The sequence below is a fragment of the Aphelocoma coerulescens genome, chromosome 4 (genome assembly GCF_041296385.1).
Source record: "Aphelocoma coerulescens isolate FSJ_1873_10779 chromosome 4, UR_Acoe_1.0, whole genome shotgun sequence".
NCBI lineage: Eukaryota > Metazoa > Chordata > Aves > Passeriformes > Corvidae > Aphelocoma > Aphelocoma coerulescens.
In genome coordinates, this window is record NC_091017.1 from 69,826,330 (window position 1) to 69,852,443 (window position 26,114).

At 39.2% G+C, this 26,114-nt stretch overlaps 1 protein-coding gene across 3 annotated transcripts in view; it reads right to left on the reverse strand.

Annotated features, from left to right (window-relative positions):
* Window positions 1–26,114, reverse strand: part of DOK7 (docking protein 7) — a 59,091-nt gene that overhangs the window by 22,940 nt on the left and 10,037 nt on the right. For all 3 annotated transcript variants that reach the window (XM_069014540.1, XM_069014543.1, XM_069014541.1), the window contains 3 exons: window positions 22,555–22,674; window positions 15,074–15,181; window positions 12,662–13,536 (listed from right to left, as the gene is read on the reverse strand). In XM_069014540.1, coding sequence (XP_068870641.1) covers window positions 12,662–13,536; window positions 15,074–15,181; window positions 22,555–22,674 — 1,103 coding nt within the window. The remainder of the gene's footprint in view (window positions 1–12,661; window positions 13,537–15,073; window positions 15,182–22,554; window positions 22,675–26,114) is intronic.

A 26,114-nucleotide genomic window follows, 5' to 3' on the forward strand; every position in this document is an offset into this window, starting at 1 on the left:
CCTCAGCTTGCAGCTGAATCACAGTGAACACAGTAGCTTTAGCCATGCAAAGAGAGGCTGCATTTCTCTGTTAGAAGCTGCAAGACCTTTATAGAGAGATGTTTACGAACAATAAAAATAAACATTAATAGGTTATACATTTGTATCCTTACAGAAATACAGTAAAATGGCAGGCCTTTGTGCCTGCAGCTGCATTTTAACATGAAAGATTATTTTAAATTTAATTCAGTGCCGATAACTGGAGGGAAAAAACCTTTCCTCTTTTTGTAAAAAAAATATTTGTTTTTAGAGAGACTGGCACTTCTGAAGTCTTGTCAAGTGCAATGGAAACACAGTTATGTACACAAAGTCAAAGAGGCTTCAGTTCCATGTATTCTGGTTTATGTTTCATATATCCCAAATTCCAACAGGGGGTAGCATTACACTTCTGCAAGAACATTTGATATTTAGAATACACTCCGTTTCCCCACATTTGATAGTCTGAGCTAGATCTGTTAATTTCCACTCATTCTGCACTCAATGAAAATTGCACAAGGCAGAGACTCCAGCAAAACTCCCCTAACGCTGAAAGTGAGGCTCAGATGGACCCAAACAGGTATGAAAAACAGCAGATTTGACTGCTGTGCAAATAAGCAGTGTGTGGTTCTCAGCTCATTCTTCTTGCTCAGCACATAACACAAACAGGAGAGGCAAGGTGCTCACGGATGGGATGCAACACTTCACATGATCCACTTCCTTTGCATTTTGAAGTTCACAAGACCAACTGTGCCCCCGCGGAGCATCTCAGTACTGCAGAAATACCTGTGAAAACTCGACCAATGGGAAATACTGAGGTACATCTCAGAACAGCACAGCCCAATAGAAACCACAGAGTTCTGAGTCAAAGCATTAACCCATTTCAAGATCGGCAAAGTCAATACAAAAGTATTATGGAGCAGGAAGCTTGGAGAGTGAAAATAAACAAGAAGGACCATTGTTAACACATGGACCAACGTGCACACGTACTCACAAAGGGATTCAGATGGTCTTGCCCTCCTGCTTAGCAAAGCAGCAATTTATGGAAAATTTACACACAAAAGTGCATGAAGAATCCCTTTTACTCAACTTCCTGCTTTCAACGAGATTTAAAATCCAATTCAGCTCTTCAGGAAGAAAAGGTTCTGTTTTGCAAATAGAGTTCAACTACAACCCTACAGCTGAAGTGACAGACAGTAAATAGAGAAGGACTCAAATGAAAACATTTCAAAATCTGGCAAAGTGAAATCTCAGATCTTAGAGACAAATTAAAGCTGCCTCTGTGGGTTCTTAGATATGGAGAAAGTTTATGTTAAGCTTTAATTACCATTTTGAAACATTTGCCTGGGGACTGCCCTAAGAAAAGTCTTTTCCTTCCTCCACTTCCCCAAAAGACTGTTGATCCACAGTGTGAGCTTAGCTTCTGCTGGTGCTAAAAATACACTTGTGCCTGTTTTGTAGCTGATGGAGCTATGCCAATTTACATTAGACTAGTTACTTGATTCCTTCCTTCCAGGCCATTCCACATAAAGACACAGAGAAAAGAATCCTTGTTATAACCTGTGCATCCTGTTCCACAGAGAGAGAACTAGAGTGGGCTTAATTATGGGCCTATGAAGAATAAAAATGAAAGCCTTGCAATATGATCTTCACATTCATTTTCCTCCTTTTTCAACCTCACATTTAGAGCTATAGTTAGTCAACTTCTTCCAGAAAAAAAAAATATTAACAAGATAATCAGTGATCATCAGTAGAAAGAAATGGATGGAAGTAGAAGGACAAATAAGGGAGAAAAAGCTCAAAATAGTAAAATTAAGACAAGTGTTTTTCTTTATCCCCAGCCCATCACTGAAATTATGGTTTGTCAAAAGTAATGAAACTATAATTAAGCTGCACAGCTTCAAAGGATACAGCTACTTAACTATGCATGGGGGCTGCTCCCAGGCTTCTTCTGTATCAGAGACCAAGTGCTATAAATTATTAGGCACAATTATATCTGTAGGTTTTTTTCCAAAGCCTCCTATAGTAGTTATCTCTATAGCATGTGTGTTCTGCTTGACTTTGTATCTCAAGGAATGAGATGAATCAGCAAACTTCATCTGGAAATGTCTTCTTTGTGCTACAGGGGATTCAAGTATACAGTTACTAGCCCTGATATAGCCCACTTAGCACTCCTCTGTCCTTCTATTAAACCAGATCTGGAAAAGGTTTATATTTCCTTAATATTTTCCAGGCTCAAATTTCTAGTACATTCAAAATTGCTTCCAATCAGCATTGAATTAGCAGAGGATTCCACAGAATCCAGACTACTGCAGAGGATGTGGCTAGGGGAGAGGGAACACAGCCAGAGTTCATGTCCCCCTGATTCCCAGCTGTTGAAACAGTCATTTTAGTTGACTGACAGCTGGCTGCTGCACTTTATCCTGCGAATAGCCCGATATCCTCATGTGACAAGACTTAGGAGGACAAAGTCAACTTTAAAGCCCCTTTTCCATCTACACTTTGGACTTGTGTGGTATTGAACTGCTGCAGAGAAAGTCCCAAGGTCTGCTTTCTTTCATTTACCCAGCTTTCAGAAAAAAAACATGGAAAGACATGAAAGATAACTCCAAGGAATACATACAAGCAGAGCTGGCATGCAGTAAAGGCATTTTGCTGCAGCCTAGAAGTCCTATATAAGACTGGTATTCACTCACTCCATCCTGGCTTTCATTTATCATAGGAATCACATTTATTTTGACCTTAACATCCTCATCCCACCTGAGGAAGCTCAGTCTAACTTCTAGACACACACACAAATTTTGTATTGTTATATTGATGCATCAAATGTCCCTGGAGCTGAACCACAGGGGATGGAAAAACAACAGTAGCTCAACAAAACATTTTTCCCTACACTTCTGTCCTACACTCACGGGTTGAATTACTGGCTAAAGTAAGATAGATTTTCAAGGCACAAAATGTTCTTACACTAGCAGGGATGGCCAGAAGGCATCCCTGAAGTCCTTCCCTCTGCAGTGTCAATTAGGAATGAAACAGTAGAGTTTGTGTGCAACTGGTAAAAAGAGCTTTTTTCACACCTTGAAAAGGATTTACTCAGTTGGTCAGGTGCAGTAACTTTGCCACTTCACTGTGTCACCTTGGTTCTTACTGAGAGTTCCTAAATTTCAAAGCTAAGTTCAGCCAGAACCAAGGGAACTCAACTGGGTCAATTGCCTACCTAAAACACTGCTCAGAAGTTCCCTGTGAGAGTCATCTGCTCTCCCAACTCTTACTGGGGAAGAGCTGAGTTTTACCTAATCCCCATTTGGGCAAAATGGCTTTTGATCTGATAGAAAAATTGCATCCAAAAAAATTTGCAAAATTAGATTTTATGCAATATGCCTCTTCATGAGGATTTTAGAAAAGAATACATTAAGAAAACATAGTACCATTATGGGTTTTTTCCTCCCTCTGTTGTTACAACTTGGCTGGAAGTTCAGGCATATCCTCAAGCATGTTCTTGATATCTTGCTCCTTTCTAAATGCTAAAAAATTGCTCAGCCTTCAGGCTAATCCCATTCTTAGAAAGAACTGATTTTCAACTGCCATGTCCTCAGTCACAGACTTTCTGAATCAACTGAGTGTAAAGGCTCCTGCATTCATAACTTCTGCCCAGTAACTGCAGTTCTTGAAAGACACCATTCTTCAAGCTCAATTTCACACACATAAAAAATTCTCTTGAAATAACTTATTCAGTGCCACTGCTTTGTGGCCTTTCATTAAATAGAAAGTGGCTTTCAACTATTTGTTGAAGTTATAAAAATTAGTGATAGACTTGCCACCATTCTAAAACAAAAATTGTGGAGCAGGTGCTTCATCATGGCAGGTTAATTTTCTCCTTTAGCAACTCTAACAAATGACTTTCTTTCTCTCCACAGTTCTCTTAAAAGGCAAACAAATTTTCTGTCTCTCTCACTGCCATGTGGACAACATTGCATTTAATATAATCTTTAGCACTTGGATAGAATTTTCAACATCCAAAGTCCTGTAGAAACACAATCCCATCAGTCCTGACAACAGCCTTGGGAAGCAAATACAGATATCACAAAGGGAGGTAAGCTGGTCAGAGTCACAATAAAACCCTAACACAAAATTCCTGCGTCAGTCCAAATCTCAAGCTTCTTACCTCTCTTTATAAAAAGTGAGACAGTGCCCAAAACACCACTTTGCCATCACAAACTCCAGCCAGGAGTCTGTCTGCAATAGACAACCAGCTTTATAGCACAGTGGGCAGGTTTGCAAATGCATTCAACACTAAGCCAGGCAGAGCAAGAACACCAGAGTTTAGCACAGATTCTTTCTGTGTTACCTGATGTCCAGAGCAGTCAATTCCACTCTTCTACTACGGGATAGGGTTTGAAATCTGCCTGGTTTAGATATCAAAAATCCATCCTATTTATTTTAACTCATGTGCAACCCAAATCTCTAATGAAGTGAGCACTTTAGCTACGCTGATTTCAGTGGCCTTGCTTCTAGAAGTGTCAGAGGAAAGGAACTGAAGTCTGCACAAGGCTTCTGCTGAACTCAGTGGGACATTTTGGTCAGAACTGTACAATTGCATGAGAGGTAAATTTGACAGTCTTATCTTCCTTATGGACTTATAAAGAATTCCCTTTCCTTTCTCCTCTAGACAATTTCCCTTGCACTTCAGCAGAAGCATTCAGAACTCTGGATAATAAAGCAATCTATAAAATCTCAAGGAACTTTTAAAACAGTCCATCCTGAAAATTGGTGGGCATTTTTGTATCAGAATGACTTATGCACATTTACTACCTTCTTTGCCTATGGGAAGCATTCATTCAGTTCTGAACATATAAATATATTTCTGTGATTCATTCCTCAAATTGGTTTCAGTATAATGAAACCACAGAGCAGGTTCAATGGAACAGGTAATAACCCATTTTCTCTTCAATAGATTTGTTGCCACATATTTTCATGCTAACAAATGCCAAAATTGAATTATCCATATGAAGATGTCGTTACCATATTATTAAATTTCCCAAACGTAATAGCTGGAAAAATTATTTGCTCTTTATGACTAAAGCAATGAAACTTGGAATAGGGTCGGATATGACAAAGAGTAAGGACTTGCCTACGCCATAACACAACTCATACCTTCAGATGCAATCTGATTACAAGTAATTACAAGTCGTTGTAATTCTGCTGACATATTATCAGCCAGATTGAAAGTATTTCCACGGATATCTTTAAGTAATAAGTATATTGGGAATCTTGAATTACCAAAACTAATTTCACTCCTATGTCTTGTCCTGAGTAGTGGATGAGTTTAAGCACAATTTGTATAATTTTGCTGGAACACATTTCACCCTTCTAATTTGCATACTTCCAGTTTTAAGTGGCTCTGTCAAAAAAGGTTGGTTGGAAAGGTCACACCCCTACTGAGCATCAATTTTCAGTCCTCTCATCTACTCACAGTGAGCTGCTGTCAGCCCTCCAGACATCCCATCCAAATGATTGCTATCCTACTGACACTCGCCAATTCCTTCTGAGCCATGCAATTACTTTGATGTCACTGACTGTTAATCAAAACAAAATATTTCCTGCATAGTCTTTTTAATGCACAATCTTAAAAATAGAATGTTGGCAGACATTACAAACATTTTTCAGAAATGCAAGTCAAGTAGTTGAAGTTTTTTGAAAGTAACTTTGCTTATGATCTTCCAGAAGGAGATAAACCATATGGGAATCAAACTTGTGAATCTTAATCCAGGGCTTCTACTGGAGTTATTAGCTTCTCCTGAGCTGAGCTCCATGTAATCTATGCTTTCCTTGTATCTTTTTGCTTCTTCCTCTGCAGGTGAATTTTCCTTTCTCCCTTTTAGAAAATGAAGATAGAAAGTGTCTGCTAACACTTTGTAGGATTCTGTCGAACTTTTCCAGAAAGAAATGGATTTCTATTTAAGGGGGGGGAGAAATAGAAAAAAAGCCTTCTATTTTCTCATTTTGGCCACATTCCAAGCTATCTGAAGAGTCTCCTTTACAGCTGGATCAAAACCAGAAGCCCCACAAACCCTACATTCCAAAGGGAATAATTTTTTCCAGCTTTTATTATCAGATGACTGCTCCTTCAAAGCATTTCTTTCTCTCTCTTCAGAAAAGCTACTGTTCCCAACAGAGGAAGAAGTAGCCATCAGTATTAGTAATAACAACAGCTATTAGCCAGCTTGATTGTATTTAGGGGAGGAAGCCAATTTTCCCATTTGTTCATTGTGATGGGGATAGAAGGTCAATACCGTGGTTTATCAATATCTCCATGGCTCTCTGACAGAAAAGCAATCCAGCAACATTTGTGTTTGGTACAGAAGAATGAATTCTGCTGAGTTACATTGTGTGCGTTTCCTCGTGTAAGGAAAGATGCTCTCTTCTCTTGACATTGTTATAATTTCACTTACCAGTGCTTCTGTGGCAGGCACTTCTTTTCCCACTACAGACCACAGGCTGTCTGTTCCCCTTAGTGCCAGATCCCAATAAGTGCCAACTCTTATTATTCTGAATTTAGATTAAAACCTTTATTTTTTGCACAAAAGTCATGAGGATTCTTTCATGATAGATGGAGAGTACCTTGAATAAAGTTTTTTAGATAAAAGATAAGGTAGCCTCCTACAGGGCCGAAAGCAAGTCAGATCTGCATTGCTCTGGTGGTGTTGGCATGTCTCTTGTGTTATTGTGACCTCTGAAATCCAGATTCTTACCCATTAAGTGACCTCTTCCACGCAAACCTTCGGAAGACCCAAGTCACTTATATGAGCCCTTACCAGCAATGGAAAAGGAAGCTGGGTCTCTTCTTGATCACTTGGGAGTGCAGCCTGTTGCCAAGAAGCATTATAATACTGTACAAATTAACTGGTGAACTGGGAAGAGAAAAAAGTCTTCCTTCCCTGCAAGCTGATGAAAAGCAATATCTCTACACAGTACATAAGGAGACCTGGATGGGAGATGAGATCAAGAGGATGGAGATCATCTCTACAATAGACTTGGGCTCCTGGCCAAAACTACAAAGAGGAGAACAAAACAAATCTAGCTCTAAAGCCTGATACTACATCCACCTGTTTTATGCCACTTTTCTCTGTCAGCTTCAACTAGAGAACATATTTGATCTGCACAGCACTGGGTGCTTTTGTCAGCATAACCAGCTCCAGAAATGACTTGCATTTCACTGTAAAGAGCAGCAACAATCATGGGTTTCTTCTATTTCAGAAAGATGATGTGGGAAAATTGGTGGGCTTTAAGATGCATTTGAATCTCTGAAAAGTCTGAAGAATAACACTATCACAAAAATTTCAGAGCCTTCAGAGCCTTTTACAACAATGGCAATGTAAGTAAAATGACAGATGGCCAAACCATTGTCCAGTGCAGACACCTCATTTAGTGGTGACACATGTGATGGAAGATGCACATCACTACTGGTTCATGTATCACAGTCAGGACTCATAGAAAAACAACTGGAATTAAATCTTGAAAGAAAAGAGCACAAAAGCAAGTTTTCTAATTCATGCAAAAAGTCAGCAAGACCCAGATACAGGAACCTCACAAACACATCATTCGGGTCAATAATAACAACTGACTTCCAGGTTCCTCTGAGGTGCAAACTGTTCCTGTTGGTTCTAACAGTGCCCAGCTGCCCAGAGCTCTGAGATTAGAGCAGAAATACAAGGAGCTACAATCCTGTAAGAAGATGACAAATGCATGCTTCTCAGCTGAGAATGTAGACAGCTTGTAGCTTTTTTAAAGGTGGGAGGAAGCATAAAATGTTATAACACCACACATCAATACTGCAAAAAAAAATCTTTGAAAAGGGATGTAAAAGATGTGCAATTGCAAATAATCATGTTCCTACACTCTCAGAGAAAGCATGGAAATAAACACAGTACAAGATAAACACATAAGGTTTTCAGTCTCCTGGGGAAAGAGATAATGACTCCCAACAGAAAAAAATAAGCTAAATTAAGGTTGTAGGTAACAGTACATTGTGATTTCTTTAGTATCTGTTTTAGTACTACATTAGAAAAGTACTTGATTAAAAGCCAAAAAACATTAAAACATTCTCAGTTACACAGATATGGCCATGTAGTCATGCAGCTGCCATTTCTTGAATTTCACCAGACAAGTTAACACCTTACAGGCCTTCTCTTTCACCACTTGCAAAAGCAGCATCTACAATGAGAGGAGACACACCAGCTAACTCCAGGGTTAAGGGGTTTGTATGGGATTTGGAAAACCAAGGCTACATTCCAAACCCAGCTACAGGCTGCCCATGATCCTGGTAAAATTAGTCCAGGTAAGACAGCAAAAGAGACCTCAATGCAGGATGTTCTTTAGAGTTCAAGCCCCTTCTCTGTCTGAAGACACATCAGCTGTGCTCTTCCCCAGACTTAGTCTCTCCCTGGTCTGCAATGCACAAGGGACACACAGATACTCACAGGTTCTCTAGAACACAAAGACTCTGCACTCACCCAAGGATGCAGGTGATTAACCAGCTCTGAAAGGGGGATGTGGTGCTGCATGATTAAATACAGTAGTAAAGAGCCTGCTCAAGTATCACAGTACAGGCATGCACATGCCTTCCTGTGGAGTTGTAATGCAAAAAGGAAGCAGTTTCAACAGGACAGAATAAAAGAATTAAATATCCTATCACCTAGCCAAACCAACTCCCCACTTAAACTGAGATCCACATGCCCTTCAAGGCAGGTACCAGTTCTCCCTATATTGTGTAGGGAAGGGTTCTCACCCCCTCAGTGCGGTGGATCCCGCTGCCTGACAAGACCCCTGAACTCTTTTATCCATCATAACCACAACATTTCTGAATTTCCACTTCCTACAAATATGCTGGGATATTCAAAGTTTGAGGCATAGCGTGCTCCTGCACCGTGGTAGCAAGAGCTATACAAATACCTCACGGAGGGTTTGGGTAGACTAGCTCCCAATTTGGAACCATATTGTCCCCAAGGAGGCTTTGGTTATTTTAAAATCATCAACTTAAGTAGGTGGCTGAATACCAATAGAGATTGATGACAAGAGCCACACACAAACTGACAACTTCTTTTCCCCTCTATCATGGCAAGTTAACTACCAAAGCAGTATTCATGACTATATTTCTACATAAATAAGAACTCCCACTGACATAAATATGAGTTTAGCATGAGCTAGACATACATAAATGTAATTCCTACTAATAGGCACATTTGGAGCTGTCAACAGTGATTTGAGTATAACACTAAGTAGCATGAAGAGACAGCCATAAACATTCCATATTAATTCATCTTGCAAGAAGAAGGTGGTCAGGGGACAAAAAGCAAGACAAACCTAAACCCAGTACTTGTCAGATGGAAAAGGACAAAACCAGTTGGAAAATAATTTTATTTTTCAGACTTCTATGAAAATTTACAAACAATGATGGTGTAAAAAAAAAGGAACACCCTATAAAAAAAGTTGACATTTGTCAAACTATAGCATCAAAGGAAGTTACAGAGCAACAAGCATACAATGAAATTCTATTCATCAAATTAGTATTAGTTAAGTAGTTAAAAATGTAATAAGTCTAATAATAAATCTCTACAGCTTACTCAGAAATTGTAACAATCAACTCTGAGCTTAAATTATACTTACAATAGACAATGAATTCATCTCTGCAATCATCTACAGCACTGAAATCAGCTAGGTCAAATTACATAGCAAAGGCACATCTTGGGAAGTTTGTAAGGACATCTTGAGTGCAGCACAATTACGTACAACAGAAAGCAAATCACCCTGCATGCTTGCTTCTTAGTCCCCAAAGTCTAATATGAAATACAATATACAAATAATAGAAACAATATTTAGTAAGTCTTTTCATGCTGGTTCTATTCTTCATGCAGAGTGACAGAAAGGCTTCCTTGCCCTATTTTCTGTTCGAGCCTTGGCACTTTGGCAGGGTCTGTTCTCCCTGTTTTCATCATCATCCTTGTCATTAGTAGAGTTGGTGGTTCTTAACAAGTCAGTCCCAGTCAGGACCCCCACCATGCCCTCCACATGTCTTCATCCCACAACTCTCTCCAACTCTTCACATGCTGAGCTCCAACATGCACACACAACATGCCCAAACCTAACCTCCATTTGCCAAAGTTTACATACAGGGCAGAAAACAAACAAATGCTCATAGCCTTAATTACTGCTGCAGCCTTTCCTCTACCCAGGTCATTTTATATAGTAGGCATTTAAAAGCCATTAACACAGTTTAATCAACAGCTTAACTCAAAATTGCAAAGGAACTCCAAACACCAGCACAGTAAAGACTTTTGAACATGAATTTGAATAAACATGAAAACCTGGTGTTTTCATCAATCCATAAATCAGCTCCTCCTGGCCCTAACTTAAATATATCCTACTCAAAGTACAAGGAGTAATAATTATTTTTTAGTTACAGCCTATGGATTTGTGCTTTCACTGCACTCCTCAGGAGAAAAGCCAATGACAGCATCCATTAAATACTGCTAAAATAACTCATCTTGACAGTTCAAGAGAGTGCATCAAAGGGTTATTTTTTCTTTCAAAAGTAAAAACAAACCCATGAATCATTCCATTTAATGAGACTTCTTTTGCAACTGCTTATAAATGGGATTTAAAAAAAAAAAAAACAAAACAGATGTGCATATCTCATGCAAAAACAAAAGTTAGTAAGAAGGTTGCACCAGTGTTTATCACTAAATTTGTTTAGGTATAGACAAGATCTGAAATTCTTTCCAACTTATCTTACTAGGGCAGCTAGAAACACCATGAAACCTGACAGCATTTTGCAATAAAAGATGTGGGTATTTATGTCACTGGGGTCAACAGGCAGTAGTAATGACATAATTTAACTTTTAATGGTTTTGAAGATATCCAGTGGAACACTCACTTCCAGCTTCCAATCTTCCACAGATACCCAGGGTAAAATCTGATAAATTCACATCTAAACCAACAATTCAGATCACCCAGAAACATTTAGACCATGTGAGCTAATTGTACCTGAGCTACTTCTTTCCTCCCTGCCTATGACAAAGACACCTTTGAGCTTTCTAATCCCAAAGCAGAGCCCTTCCAGAAATCAGTCTTGGTCATTTTTCTCAAATTCTCCCTAACTACAGGCAGCAGCCACAGGAAGCCAACAGCAGATACACTGCTGTGCACGCCACTGCCTGCACTGCCTCCAGCCACGCTTTCAGAACTGGGCTACAGGGCTAGTGAGGGCCTGTGGTGCAGGTGGCTGGCAAGGATGGCCTTGGAAGATCACCAATCCTACTGACCAGTGTAGACACAACCTTAGAAAGCCTGTCCCACAAGTGCCTCCTTACCTGCCAAGTGCTGCAGGTAGCTGACAAAGTAACATCCAAGGTGCTGGGATGGGGCTGGGCAAGGGGCCCAGGCAGACAGAGCTTTCCAGTTTGCAAACATGTGAAGGCACTCAATGATGCAAATGCATGAAACCCCTCATGAGAAGAAAACAATCCCTCAAACTTATAACCTTTTAATTTTTCTTACATCACCTACTAGGCATTCAAACCCTCTTCATAGCAGTGGTTTATGTAATCTCACATTTAATTAAATGCACACATTTCAATGGCAGTGTTTAATTCCTCTTGCAGAAATCCCTCTTGCTGAATCCTTGCTTCACACATTCCCTAAATTAAGCACTCCCTCTAACCTTCCCAGCCTTTCAACAGCTCACTAATACAAGCAGCTTTACCTTTTTCTAGTTTAGCAAACACATTCACAAGAAAAAAACAAAAACTTCTCCAGCATGGATAAAAACAGATACATTTTCATGCAATGTATAATTAATGTATAAAGCTTACTGCCATAAAAAGATAAGAATGTAGCAGGTCCAAAAAGAATTTATAAGAACATCAAAGTCTCAGTTAACAGATACTGGCAAATGTGTTTGAAAGGCAAGTGAACCTCCACAGTTTAGGTATTAAGTCTTTATGTGACTGTTGATCGAAAATTAATTTCCCTGCAAATAAACTGTCCTGTTTGTAGACTGCCAACGAGTTTTTGTGTACCTGCTCTAAAGTACCTGTCATTGGCCAGTCACATTACTGGATTGCCATGCTGATTTGACTATCTTGTATTTCCCCAGTGACAAACTGGTCTAACCTGGCTTCTTGTGTGAGGCATGCTCAAACTCTGGTGACAAAGAAAAAAAAATCAATACAATAAAAATATGCACTCTGATCGCCTTAAGAGCAGTACATACTGTTTGACCTCCCTTCTTTCTTTGTAAATACCAGCAGCAAGACAGGTCAGTGTCTTCCATGCTTGCTTGCCATTATATGACAAATCCAGTGCCTGCAAAACCTCTCTTTCACTTACATGTACCCAAAGACAAAACTGTCCAATATAAAAGTAATGATTGTGGTCTATATTGTTCAGTGTTTCCTTGACTAGGCACAGATTTTGAGGAAACCATGTGCTAAGCCTCTCCATTTGAGCATAAACAACCCAAAAAGTTATTACCTGTTCAAAGTATAAAGGAAACATATTACTTATGACCTACAACTTAGGTAACTTTAAATTAATCATGCTATATTAACTAAGGTTCGTTAGCATCTGCTCAGTGTTAGGTATTTACCTTTAGTCCACCACAGATTGGACAAGATGAAAAAAGAGCTCTTGTCATCCCAAGGTGGGGTCTACATGTGTCACAGGGGTCAGCTGAGGCCCCACCAGGTGGTGACAGCTCACTACTTTTGGAGTCTGACACCTGTCCTTGTGGTTTTGTGTCTGACCACCTTGAAACAAAATCCACATATGTCTCATCACTTGAGTCCTTGCTGCTTTCTGTGAGTAAGGATGAAGGCCTCCCTCTGTGCTGGCTGTGCTCAGGTCCCCTCCGTGCTTCCAAGTGTGGTAGTAGCAGTTTTGGGTCACTGGCACCTTGAGCTGGCAGGGCCTGGTCCTTGGGTAGCGTGGAATCTGCACTCTTCAGTTGCACGTCTTTAGAAGCTGCCTGTACCACACTCCTGGGTATATCATAAACGTGTCTGAGGGAGCTGGGAACCTGATACTCTGATCCCACACCTCTCTGGGACTCACTGTGAGGACAAGTACATAGACTCTGATCTGAAGGAAAGTTCAATGGCAAGCTTAGCAATGATCCAAACTCATCACCATGGCAAATGTCCAAGCTCCCAGCATAGGAAGAGAAGCTCCCAGAGTAAGAAGAGTGACTACCAGTAGCTATTCCACTGTCAGAAGAACTCTGACGGCCTATTTCCTGCAGCTGTCTGGACCGGAGGGGCTTTGGAGGGGGTTTAGTGGTGCCACGTGCCCCTTCTGGAAGGGTCTTTTCTTCTCCCAGGTGAATACCCTTTGCAGCTGCCAGTCCATGGCTCTCCTGAGAGGTGCTGGCTGAAGATTGCTCAGGCCACACTGTCAACCTGCTCCCAACACTGACATCTGAGTGGCTGGTATCTGAAGACGAGCTTGAAAGACTCCTATCGTCTCCTAGAAAAGATGAAAACCCATCAACCTATGTTTCAAACACAATCAACAGACTGAAGCATGGCAAGTATGTACAAACAGGAAGGGCCCTGAGATTCCATCTGCTTTTTGTAAGTGGAACTGTCATCAGAAAGCCAGAATTCCTGCAATAACTCACAGCCTCACAGGAAAAATAAAATGCAATGGTATGTTACCGTGACATAACCCTACCACACTGTAGAACATAATGAATTCAAGGCTAAATTTTTAAAGTTTATGCACCAAGTTCTCCCCTTTTCAAACATAATTTACTGTAATACAGTTAATTGGGTTAATATACCAAAATACAGCCATACATCACTGTACAGATAAAAATGAAAATAATACTGTTATAAAAACGTTTTCATATCTATATCTAAGATTTCCTGTGATCCATTTATGCATATATTACAAGATTTTTTTTTCCTCAATGATACTTGCAAGAAAGGCATTTTAACAGGTAATTACTGCCATCAAATACAGAATATGGAAAAAAAAAATTAAACATTGGCATGAAAGGGTACAAGGACAAAACACAAACATCACACAAACAAAAAAATACAAAACCAAACAAATACAAAAACACCGTCTTGTAGCACACATAGAGTCCACAATTATTTTATTTTTTCTTAATAAAACCAATGTGAAAACAAGGGCAGAAACTCTATATGAAGTTGGGCCATGATTCTGACCAGAGGGAGGGAATGAAAATAAAACAGGCATGCTTATCTATCAAGTCTCATTTGTTTTCTATCAATTCAGTCAAGTCTAGTAGTTACATGCTGATAAAGAAAAACCTCAGGAAGTCTCACTGGAATTCAGTCACAAACCACATTACCCAGCCAAAGCAGCCATGGACATGTATATAAGCACATAATCAAGCTCCTGAGGCTCTTCACAGAGACATTATTGGGCATGTAGGCTTCAGAGTCAAGAGCAAAGCAGATGTTTTGATGATCCAACTTCGGCTATTAAACAGTTCAAATAGCAGTTCAGGGCACAGCCCCCTTTACAAATCCAGTGCTAGACACTAATTCTACTTTGATACATTAACAACTCCAGAAAAGGCACATACAGATAGCAGAGGAAAGCACAGGAGTCCTATGCTTTACTGCAAAAATCTGCCTTAAGCTTTATGTGTGAGCCATACAAGTGAGTCCCTCTCACAGGCTGGACTGACTCAAGTACTTAAGCAGATATCAGACTTGATGCAGACAGTTCTTTTTGAGTTTTACATGCACAGATTCAGTAGGACTCAGCATACTAAACAGTTTTCCTGGGTTAACAGTATTTGATTCAAAACTCAGTCTGTTGAGTTGAAAACCTCCAATTAACATCAAAGGACTTCAGACACTGCTGTTAAAGAACTGCCTCACAAGCAGCATAACAAATCAAATGTCTTGACCATTTCTCTATAATTTTTCTTGTAAGTTCCACATCTTGTAACACAGGCCATACAACTTTTAAAGCCTGGGCAGGAAGGAACATAATGTATTTTTATTTAATTAAAGGTATTTCTTACCTCCACTACCTTGGCGACTTGTATGGGACAGCAAGCTCAAGCGCTTTTCTAGTTGCAAAGCTTCATGAGCCAATCTTTCTTCTGAATAGGCTGGATTAGTACTTGGATCTTTAAAAAGAAACAGAAAATAAATAAATAAATAAATCAAGGAGGAAACATGGAAAATAATTTTTAAAAAAGGAAGAAAAAAAAGACATTATTATGGTCAATTTCTATGTTTGAAATGCTGATTGGAAAAATGTATGGGACAATCTGACTTCAAGCACATCCTGGACATGTGCTACACAGTAAGTTAAAATTACAAGTGTCAAAGATTGTCAGAGATTATACCCAATATCTGTAATACTTACCACCACGAACAAAACACTGAAGAGCACAGCACCAAAGTCAGTAGCTACAGAAATAATTGGCATCCAGCAAGTCTAGAAGACTTGAAAACTAATTTGACCCATGTAAAATGTGTCTGGAATTCACTAGGAATTTTTACATTAAGAAAAACCAAACTTTTAATCCTAGAAATTTACAAATCTACATCATAAAGTCAGAGTCATAGTGATGAAACAGACAGCTTCCAATCCAGATAATCTATTTACAAAGACTTTGCTTTCAAGTTTGATGTTCAGGTGATTAAGTTCAGACATCATAGACAAAATAAGCAACCTGGTGGCTCTCTGTCTTCGTGTTTAATACAAGACAACTTAGAATGATATAAACCACTCCTAAAATGTACTGTCATAGATTTTCCCCACACATTTTAGTGAGTTTGCCATTCCAGCTGAAATTATTTCACTGAAGAAGGCTGATTCTATTCCAACATAAGTAGAAAAACCAAACGTTAAACAGTACGTGGAAGAACTTTCATCTGCAAAACAGGCCAGTTTCCTCTAAATCATTTTGTTGCCAGCAGGCACAATAATAAAACCAGATGTTGGAAGTAATCATAACCATCATCTCAAGAGAAACCTTATGGATTCCTTCAAAATAGCACTGATGAGTGTGCCATGTTCAGTGGTTGCAGAGGATATGGTCTGCTAACTTGTTCATCATCAGAAACTTCAGTAGTTCTTATTAATACATAGGGAAAGTAATTAATGACAGAGAAAACAGATTAGCTTCCTCACAACTGCTGCTCTTGTATATCTGATCAACTGGGTAGTAGAAGCACACCACAAAAACACAGTCATTTAAAAAGAGGGGGAAAAAGGATGAAAAAAGGCTATACATTGCTGTGGTTGAGTTAGTAAGACAAAAACCAGTTGTAAAGATGAAAGAAAAGTTTCATTTTCATCCCAGGTCTTTTAGTTTTAAAAGACTTGGTTTTGATATTGTCAGCACAGCAGTCAAAGCAAGCTCACACTTGGAGGAAGGAGCACTACCAAGTCAGCTGAAGCTCCATGGGAGCTCCCTATATTATTAATTACCCAAGGAACAAACTGCCACATGTCTCCTCCCTAACCATATTCACTTTCTGACCTGCCCTGGGTAGGAATAGAATTGACAGTGCTGAACTTGCTAACTTTCTTTCCTGTGTAGAGGAGGTCTCCATCTTTGGCAGCCTGCAATCTGGGTAAGATAAGCAGAAAAACCAAGATACAGAGAGTCCATCTATAATAACATACACCAGAACCCAAAGGTGCTCTAACAGGGACAAGGCAAAAATGCCCATGACAAACAGGGTCTGTGACCTCTCTGTCTCCCAGCTCAAACAGTGCATGACTCACTTCAAGCTGAAGAACAGAAAACAGGACTATTAGATGTGGATTATTTTGTTTAGGTCTCCATTCCTATTTACAATGCAAGACAACTTGTATTAGGCATAGACTAGTTCAAACCTGTGCAACTGCTTACTCAGACAAAACCCCCAATGCTTCCATATGGACCTCAGCCAAAGGAAAACATAACATTTGGCCACCAGCACTTATGGTGCAACCCAGACAGGCCCATGCAAGGATCTGCTCAGTAGCATACAGTGTTACAAGCTGCTGCCTATTTGTTAATGTCCTCTGCTCCAGTTACTCTGCTCTATGTACTTAAATGCCCTATGTCCAAAAAACGTTCAAGAAATACGTTCTATGAGCATTTTGAGTACAAAGTTGTCATAACAGATCAGCAAATTGGTCAAACCAAGATGCAAACAGACACTAACCTTTCCCACACCAAACAACTGTCAGGAGGAAAGGTCCTTTTACTTTCCCCAGAATATGATTACTTGACAAATGCAGATTTTCAGAACATTACTAGGGCACCTACACAACAACTAGTTTTTTAAGTAACTGATATCCCTCTTACAGACAGCAAAAGGTACAATTAAAAAAAAAAAAACTTGATCTTGCAAAACTGGCTTATAATAAAACACATGTTCGCATGTTCAACTGCTTCCAGAAGCCAAATTCCCTATCAGCTGCACAGCTACAGAACACACCAGGTTTCACCCAACAACATGAAACCTCTAGGCATACTGTCTGTCCAATAGAACTGATAACTTTTTGGTTACATTTCCACTTAAGGATTGCCTATGTATAAAAGGTGTGTATAAAATTGGGTTAATAGTTATGCGCTGCGACCTCTCATCGCTCAGTTTTGCAGAAGATTGAGCAGAAGAACTTTCCTCAGCAAGTTCTAGGAAATACCTAGAGAAATAGCTTCAAAACCTGACAAACATATACAGAGTCTAAGTTTTCGGTAGATATTAAAAATAATTATCTATCAGTCTTACTCAAGTCTTTGTTTCGCCTTTAATTTTCTCTGCTAATAAGCCAGACTTCTGTGGAAAATACAGCCAATAATACTCACCAGAAGTAACAGATTCTTATACCAGTATTATTGGTTACAGACTACCAAGCTCTAATCAGGAGGTTTTCCTACAGGATCAGACTATGGACTGCAGTCACTTTTTAGGGACCAGTCCTTTCTGGAGTGCATAATCTATGACCTCCCATGAGTGCTGTTGAAATAACCCTTTTTTGTAAGCTTTTAGGCCATATTTCTACGAAGTTGGAGCTGTTGGCATCATCCTCTACCTTTTGCATGCCAAAAACACAACCTCTAAACAACTGTATGGCAATTTACCACATTAGCAACTCAGGGGGACAGAAGCAGCATGACCGGTACTGAGACAGCTGTCCAAGGAAGTTCCAACAGCTTCTGCCCACACAACATCCGAGAGCAGCTCCAAGAACAATCAGTACCTTCATTTCCCAGACTCTTAACAAATGTAGCCTGTCACATGATTCACTCAGGTCCTTCAATTAATAAAATGTTTTATCATTTTCCAATCAAAAATGGATCCCTTGCTATGAGGAAAAAAATCTTTCATGTGAGGCAGTCATTGAAATCTTCTAAAACACTGCTTTGGGGCAAAGGGGAAGGATTACATCAAATTTAGCTGGACTAAAAATGCCTCTGCTGGAGATTTTATTTTTACATTACGTTGGTGGGTATTCATTAAAGCCACATCAGCTGCTCATCGTGGGAGATTTTGAATACTTTGGTAGCATACGAACAAAGTGTCACAGTAATTCAAAGCTCCATGGTTGTTCAATAAGCACCTGTCAGGAAAAAATGTATTGTATCCAGTTCAGTCAGGAGCTACCTAATGGATTAGATGCATCTTTAAAATGCAACATTGGTAATTACTTCATTAAACAAAAATAGGTAAGTTAGGCTGAAAATCTCTTTTCTTTCTTCCTGTGTAACCGTAGGCACATTTGTAAATCAGGCCTGGACCCTCACCTTCTTGCTAACATCTCCACACCTTGTAAGATGTCGGGAGGAATGAAAAGATGTCCTAAAGTTTGAGGATCCACTTGGTACAGATACTGCAGAAGGCAGCCACAGAGCTGTCTTGCAATGGCCAAAGGTGTATCAAGCTTCAACAAAAAGAGCATCAGATGGATCCTCAGCAAGCAGCACTGTACACTCTCCACTCAGTCACAAAGCAGCCTGAAAAAGCTTCCAAAATTAAAAGAGAGCATCCAGATGATCAACATTACACCTGGGGTCTTTCCAGACTGCGGGACTAGACTGTCACATAATCAGATATAGAGAGTACTGCTCTGCCCACTGATCGAAGATATCACTGATGGGCTGTGGGGCCTTTGCTGTGTTCAGTTCTGGCATTCAACATGAATCTTGCTAGTGAAAAAAGGAGCTCAACACACACCTGATAAACATTTCTCAAATAAGAAGCATGCAAATTCAATACAGATTAAAAACCATGCAATCAGTGATTCATTACCAAGTCTATATCTAGACTTCTGTCAAGACAGAATGTAAAATTCTCTGGACTGTTTTCTAAACATCTCTTCAAGGAAATAAAAAGAGACCATGCTAGCAGCCAATTACAGGAGCTCTCTTCCAACTAGTATCTGGGGAAAACAAGCCATCCAAAGGCATTACATCACTCATTTGAGTCCTTTATTTAAAATACTACACTTGTTAAAAACATCTAGATACCTATACCTACATGACCTTCACATTCCCATCTTCTATGTCTTGGGGGGGGGGGGTGGTTTATGAGACCTGATCATGCAGCTTTTACCAAATCAAAACCTCCCATCTGCTAATGAAGATATCAGTAGGACTATTTTGGTACAATTCTGAAGAATTAATGGACTCCCAAAATAAGTACAAGTAATAAACCATAAAACATCTAATAATCTTTTCCTTCTCCATTTTATTTTGGATGTACACGTAACAGAATTATTTTTTATCATGAGAATAGCAATTTGATTCATTTCCAAAACATCACAGAATAATTCAGGTTGAAGGGGATCTCAGAGTTCTCTAGTCTGACCTGCTGCTCAAAGCTGGTCTGCTGAGAGATTAGACCAGACTGTGATACCTTGCAATTGTCAGTCAAGTTCTTGAGTTGCACTGCACTGGATTTTCATTGCATATTTTATAGATGACATCATAAAATACGTACAGTAATCACATATCCATGTGATAAGAACATCATGCTTTTAGAAATAAGATACAGTTTTTAAAACCACAATCCTGAAAATAAGATGTCAATATTGTCCTTGAGCAAACACCCCTTGCACACCCAGTTTACAAATTCCATTTGGATACTGGGTATTTTACATTTGTTCAAGAATCACTATGGCAAGTAAGAAAACTGGTCATTTTTCAGCCCTCTTCAAACCATTCTCTACCATCTCCTATTAATTTCATGCTAACACATAAATATTTCAGCACCCCTTTTAACCATATGGTTGAGCTGTTTTCACATGAAGCAACTGGTGTCATTCATTCATCTTTTTAACAGACTACAAACACGTTGATTGTGTAACATCTGTGGATTATATTTGTGCTATGGGCATTGGTGTCCAACACTGTCACCATGACTTTTTTTACCATATTTCACTCTTTCTCTGTACATCTGCCCTTTGTGTGTTTTCCATGCTTGAAAATACCACAGCACTTCAAGCATATTTCATGTTTGAGTTGGAAAGGTACAGGCAAAGGCAAGATGCCAAATTCAAGTAGCAAACTGTGAAGAGACGGTTTCTCTAAAAGCTTTTAAATTGCACAAAAGCAGAATATTGCATACATAAAGTACTGTTGAGGCTGTGTAGCATTCTGCACTGCAGTAAACATAAATTACACAGACAAGAGGTTTCTTGATAGAATCCCCAATATGGAAGTTTTGATCTAGTTACCTGAAGTGTACAGATAATTAATCTGTTTACAAGGGGATGCTTTCAAAAGGTTGAGTGAATTTCAATACTTGACAGACACAGTGTGCAGCTGGTAGACTTAACCTTTTCAAGCAATACAGTACATTCTGTGTAACAACATACTTGATAAGGAAAATTAGTTTATGGATGAATCACCAGAACTGTACATGTGCATGTGCCTTAAACAGATCTGTACAAGCTTCTGCATGGGATAATAAATGAAGGAGAACATAAAAAAAATTTTTTTTTTCCATGAAGGAACGTGTACATAGGGAGAGACAACAAACTGGAAGAGACAAGGGTAAAATACACAGGAATGAAAGTTAGAGGGCTCAAGGTAGCTTGGATACATAAAGGCAGAGGAGTCTGCAGGAACACGAGCACAGTTGTCTACAAAACACTTCTGTCCAGGGAAACAAGATGAAATCAAGTGGATGAGATTTTAATGGCAAGTCCATTAAGCACAGAAGAGAAATGAAAAGACCTCAGAAAGGAGGTCTTCTCTTACAAAAAATGCCAAATACTCCCCAGGATGTCCCACATCCACTTTATGCACCTCACTGAGGTCAGAGCTCCTGATGAAGGGATTGTGGTATGTGGCACAGCAACCCACAAACACAAGAAGTGCTAACTAAGATGTGAACACAGATTTACTCCTACATGCTTCTAAAAAAAGAATCTTCAAAGATTGTGCCATCTAAAATGGCACTGTTTCTGTTGTTGGGTTTTTTGTGTTTGCTTCTTTTTTTTAACACTCTAGTTAATTGAATGCAAGCATATATCATCACACAAGAATGACTTTTTTTTGTCCACTATTCTGCTTGATTATTTAATTTACTTCTGCCTTACAACCAAGAGAAAGACAATATGAACTGAACCTTGTGTTTACTGCATTTACTTATTTTTAACTAATAACTAATTTTTCATAATTTATTTTCACAAGCTTCACATACAGATCTAATCTTTTCCATCACGTTTCCTTCCTGCAATTAATTTAATCTTATAACAGCAATAAAATCCTGTCAAACACTTATTAACTGCCTAACACTTACACAGAAACTCTAAGTACTTCCACAAATCCCAGCTCATCCTTCACCATCCTTGCAGCCTATTCCCACAGTATTCTACCACCAAATCACAGGTAATTTTCTGCAATCTCATTTCTACACTTTTGTCCTGTCTGACAGAGTCATTCTGACTCAATAATGAATTCACCTGCTGAAATCGAAAGGCAATTGGGTTTATTATGATGCTGTCCAAATTCCTCTTTGACCATTGCAGTGCATGCAGCATTTACCATGAAATAGGAAAAGGAATTTAATCTCCACATATCAGGAAAAAGCTCAAGTTGAAAAGTTTAAATGTGATGTGGAGGCTTGCCAAAGTTTTCTAAGGCTGACAAGACTTAGAACATTGTGTTTCGGATAAACTCAAAATGCTCCAGAAGTTAGTTTTCCATTGAACTCTCAAAACAGCAATGCAGACATGGATCCAAGTTAAATGTGTAAGTTTAAAACTAAAAGTTAGGTTTCCTTTCAATTCAAATTGCCATCTTTTAGTACTGTTAAATAAGAGAGGGCTAGAGTTAGCAATACCACCAGAAATATGAATGAGCCAGAGCAGCAGGGGGAAACTAGGTACATCCAGCTTATAAATCTGTATGGTGACATCTCAGAATGAAAACCACTTTGCATTCTGCACACCCTCGGTGTCTGCAAGCTGTTCTTACACCAGCAGCAGTGGGTGTGAGACATGACAAGTTCCTGCTTCACTTGGTCACTCTATACTTCCTATATTAACCTGGGAGCACTGGGCGCAAACCGAAAGGGCCTTTGGTCGGGGAGATGCCGCGGACGATGCAGTCGAACAGGAAGCTGATCTGCTCCCCTTCAGCACAAGAGAGGAAAAAAACACCAGCCCCTGCAAGAAAGCACAACATAAATATGTGTGGTTTTCACCTGGAAACACTAGAAATATACTTAGCTAAAGCTATTTATGACATAGGAATCAAAAGAGTTTTAAGTGCAAGCCATGAAAAGAAGTAAACAAGATGTTCTCTGGGGAAAAGAAATAAAAAATTCAGATCAGCACACACACACTATAACACAAACATACATGTAAATTCAGTATCTGTCTAATAATTTATGTTAATTTTATGACATTCAGGCACTTAGAGTAATGTCCTAGAATCACAGAATGGATTGGGTTGGAAGGGGCCTTAAACATATTTAGTTCCAATCCCCCTGAACTGTCAAAACAGACACCTTATTCTCAATAGCTGTCCAGGTCTTTTATTCTTATTTATCCCTAAAATTTTGTAGGTCAAACCGAACCAGGCAGGAACTGTCAGGGATATTTAAAGTGTCTTCAAAAGAATGAACCAAGTTAATTCTACTTTTAACCAGTTTGAAGCAAAAGGAGTTTTTTAGATACCAACAAATTGGAATTTGGTTATATTGCTGGATTATGGTATAAATTTTCCTAGACTAAGTCCTATGTGTCTATTATTAACAGAACGTAACACAACTCCACAGGTTGTCATCAGATCTTTACCCTTTGCTCTATTCTGATATTTGCTTTCCATTCATTAAGAATAGCCCCAAGCAAAATTAGAATGAGAATCACTAAATAAACAAACAAGTTATGAGCTCCATGATACATGGCGACATGAACAACATGAAAGACTAGAAGGACTCCTCAGAACATTTTATTAATTGGCAGTCCAAATATAAATCTCCTAAGGAAAAAAAAATTATTATCTTAAAACATCAGGTAAAAACCACTCCAGTAACGAGCAATTTCAGGGAAACAATACTTCAATCCCAGGAAAAAAAAAAAGGAAATTAAATTACTACATAGACTTTGAAGTACTGCCACTTCACCAGAGCCATACATACAAGAAAACTTTAATACCAAATCTTAGACCTGTAGTAGGGTTTTGCACATTACTTTCCTTGTGACTCAGGCCCCTAACCTGGACATGTGTTTGACTTCTGCAGATCTCTAGCCAATTCAGAGTTGCATACATATTTTTTCCCATTTTACTCAAAGCAGCAGAGCTGATCTTGACCAGAATGACTGCATCTCCATCACTTTCCAAACATATACCCTGTCATATCCAACAGGATACTCACATTTCACTTAAGCAATGGATACACTTTTGACAACTTGACAAATGGCTGTGGGATTCAAACAAAAGGGATAATAGAGAGTAGACCACAAGCCACAATAACAATTTTAGTAAATTAGGTGTAACCAGCAAGCTGTAAACTGACCTCTCTAGGAAAAACATATTCTGGTCCACACTTTTTTGTCACTCTCAATTTATGTCACATCTGAGTCTCTGCCAGTTCTGCTTAAATCAAGACAACATTGTTAGAAGCATCTTCATAACTTGATTTGTCACTCCACCACATTTGCATCTCTTCAGATCTTGCCTATCAAAAATTCTTCAGCCAAAGAAACATGAACACACCTTGGCTTCAGGATCTGATACCATCTAGGAGACTACAACACTAATCACACAGTCTGACACGTATGAAGGTTTCTGCTGGTGACTCACTTGCAGCCTTGCCCCATTTCCCCTCCCCAAGAGATGCCAAAGTCAGAGAACATTTTATTAGGATAAAAAAAACCCATGTGCAATGTATTCAGAAATTATTTGAAATTCAGCTTTTTCTTTGAGCTGACTTCTCCTCCTCACACAGAATAGAGGGAGTCTACAGAAAAATGACCTTTGCATTCCAAGCATCATAAGCAAGCAGGATATAGAGACAGTATAGCAGAGGACATCCATGTCTCAAGCACAGTGATAGACAATGTGGCTTGATAATTCACCAGAATCCTACACCTCCCTGTTGCCACTCAGGCGCAAAAAAAAAAAAAGATTCCTCAAATATTTCTGTACATGAAGAGTACATCTGGACCGCTTTGTTCTTTTATCACCTTTGTCAAGAGTTACTTAAACTCCTAAGAGGCTCGACAAGCCTTTGACTTTAATGGAAACAAAGAAAGTAAATGTGTGCATGTGAGCTGGCTGCTTAACTCAAAGGATTTTTTCTGCAAATAACTATAGGTCATTTGGAAATCCCAAAACCAAATGTGATGACCTTTATATAACCAGTGCAAACAGTGTATGTCCATGTGCATGTGGACACAAATCCAACATAAACATACAGTAATTTCTTTGTAGATTCTACTATTCATGTGAGCACCTTAATTGCTGACTGACTCACAGGAAACATTTTCTTTCTTGTTTTGGTACGTAGAACTAGATTACAAGGGAAGGAAGCAGTCTGAGGGTCCTTGACAAAACATCAAGTGAGATGAATGAGTAGGCAGGGCTTAACTAAATAATGTTCTAAAAGCATACATAAAAGCAAGCAATTATATTTCTTTTCTTCTTTCTTGAGACAACTGAGAAATTCACAACTGGAAATTACATATCTCAGTCATGTGTTAGAACAGGTTTGGTGCACAGGCTTTTAGAAGCCAAGGAATATGTGGTATGCATCACTGTAATACCATGCAGCTGTTCACCAGACTGAAGGGCTGACTCAACTCTCTTCATGGGCTAAGAGACTTGGTGAAAAGCAGCCTCCAACCACTTGCACAAGACTGAAACACTCAGCCAGTCCTCTGTGGCAGTCAGCAGTAAAGCATTGTACTGTCCCTCAAACATTCAAGACAAGTTGCCAATTTCATAAAACTTCCAAGTACTACTTAATCTTGCCAATGTTGATTTTAACTTACCATATTAAAAAAACAAACCCATGGGCAAATACACCTTCAAAATGGACAATAGCCAAAAATTACTTCAATTTCTGTAGTGTGTGCAAAAGCAAGGAGGAGGAGTCAGTCCCTTCCCATTAATTACTCCTCCTAGCAGGTGCTAGACAATACTAGAGCCTGAAGCCTTTTAGCTGCAGGACAGGTAGGAACCATGGCAGCTCATTCCATGGCAATCAGCATGTCATCCAACCAGGACATCCCAACCTTGGCCTTGAGCAGCCCCCTTCAGAGTGTATCTCACACTGCACTTCTCTCTGGGGAAAATGACAAAGGGTATTCCTATTATTGCCAACTAAGATATGGGCATGACTACTCAAAACAGATAAATAGAGGTAACAATGTTGGTTGCCCGCAGTAGGCCTAAGTAGGAGACAGCACAGAATATCCACAAGTAAACAGAAGTTTTAATCTATGCAACCCAGGATCCTTCAAAAAATTCCAGATCTTGCCCCTGTCTAACCACCCCTACTACTTCTAAATTTCAAATAAATGCAGAAGTGGAAACAAGAAAAGAAAGAAGGAAAGAAGTACCAAATTTTATCAAAACACCAGAACAATCACAGAAATAC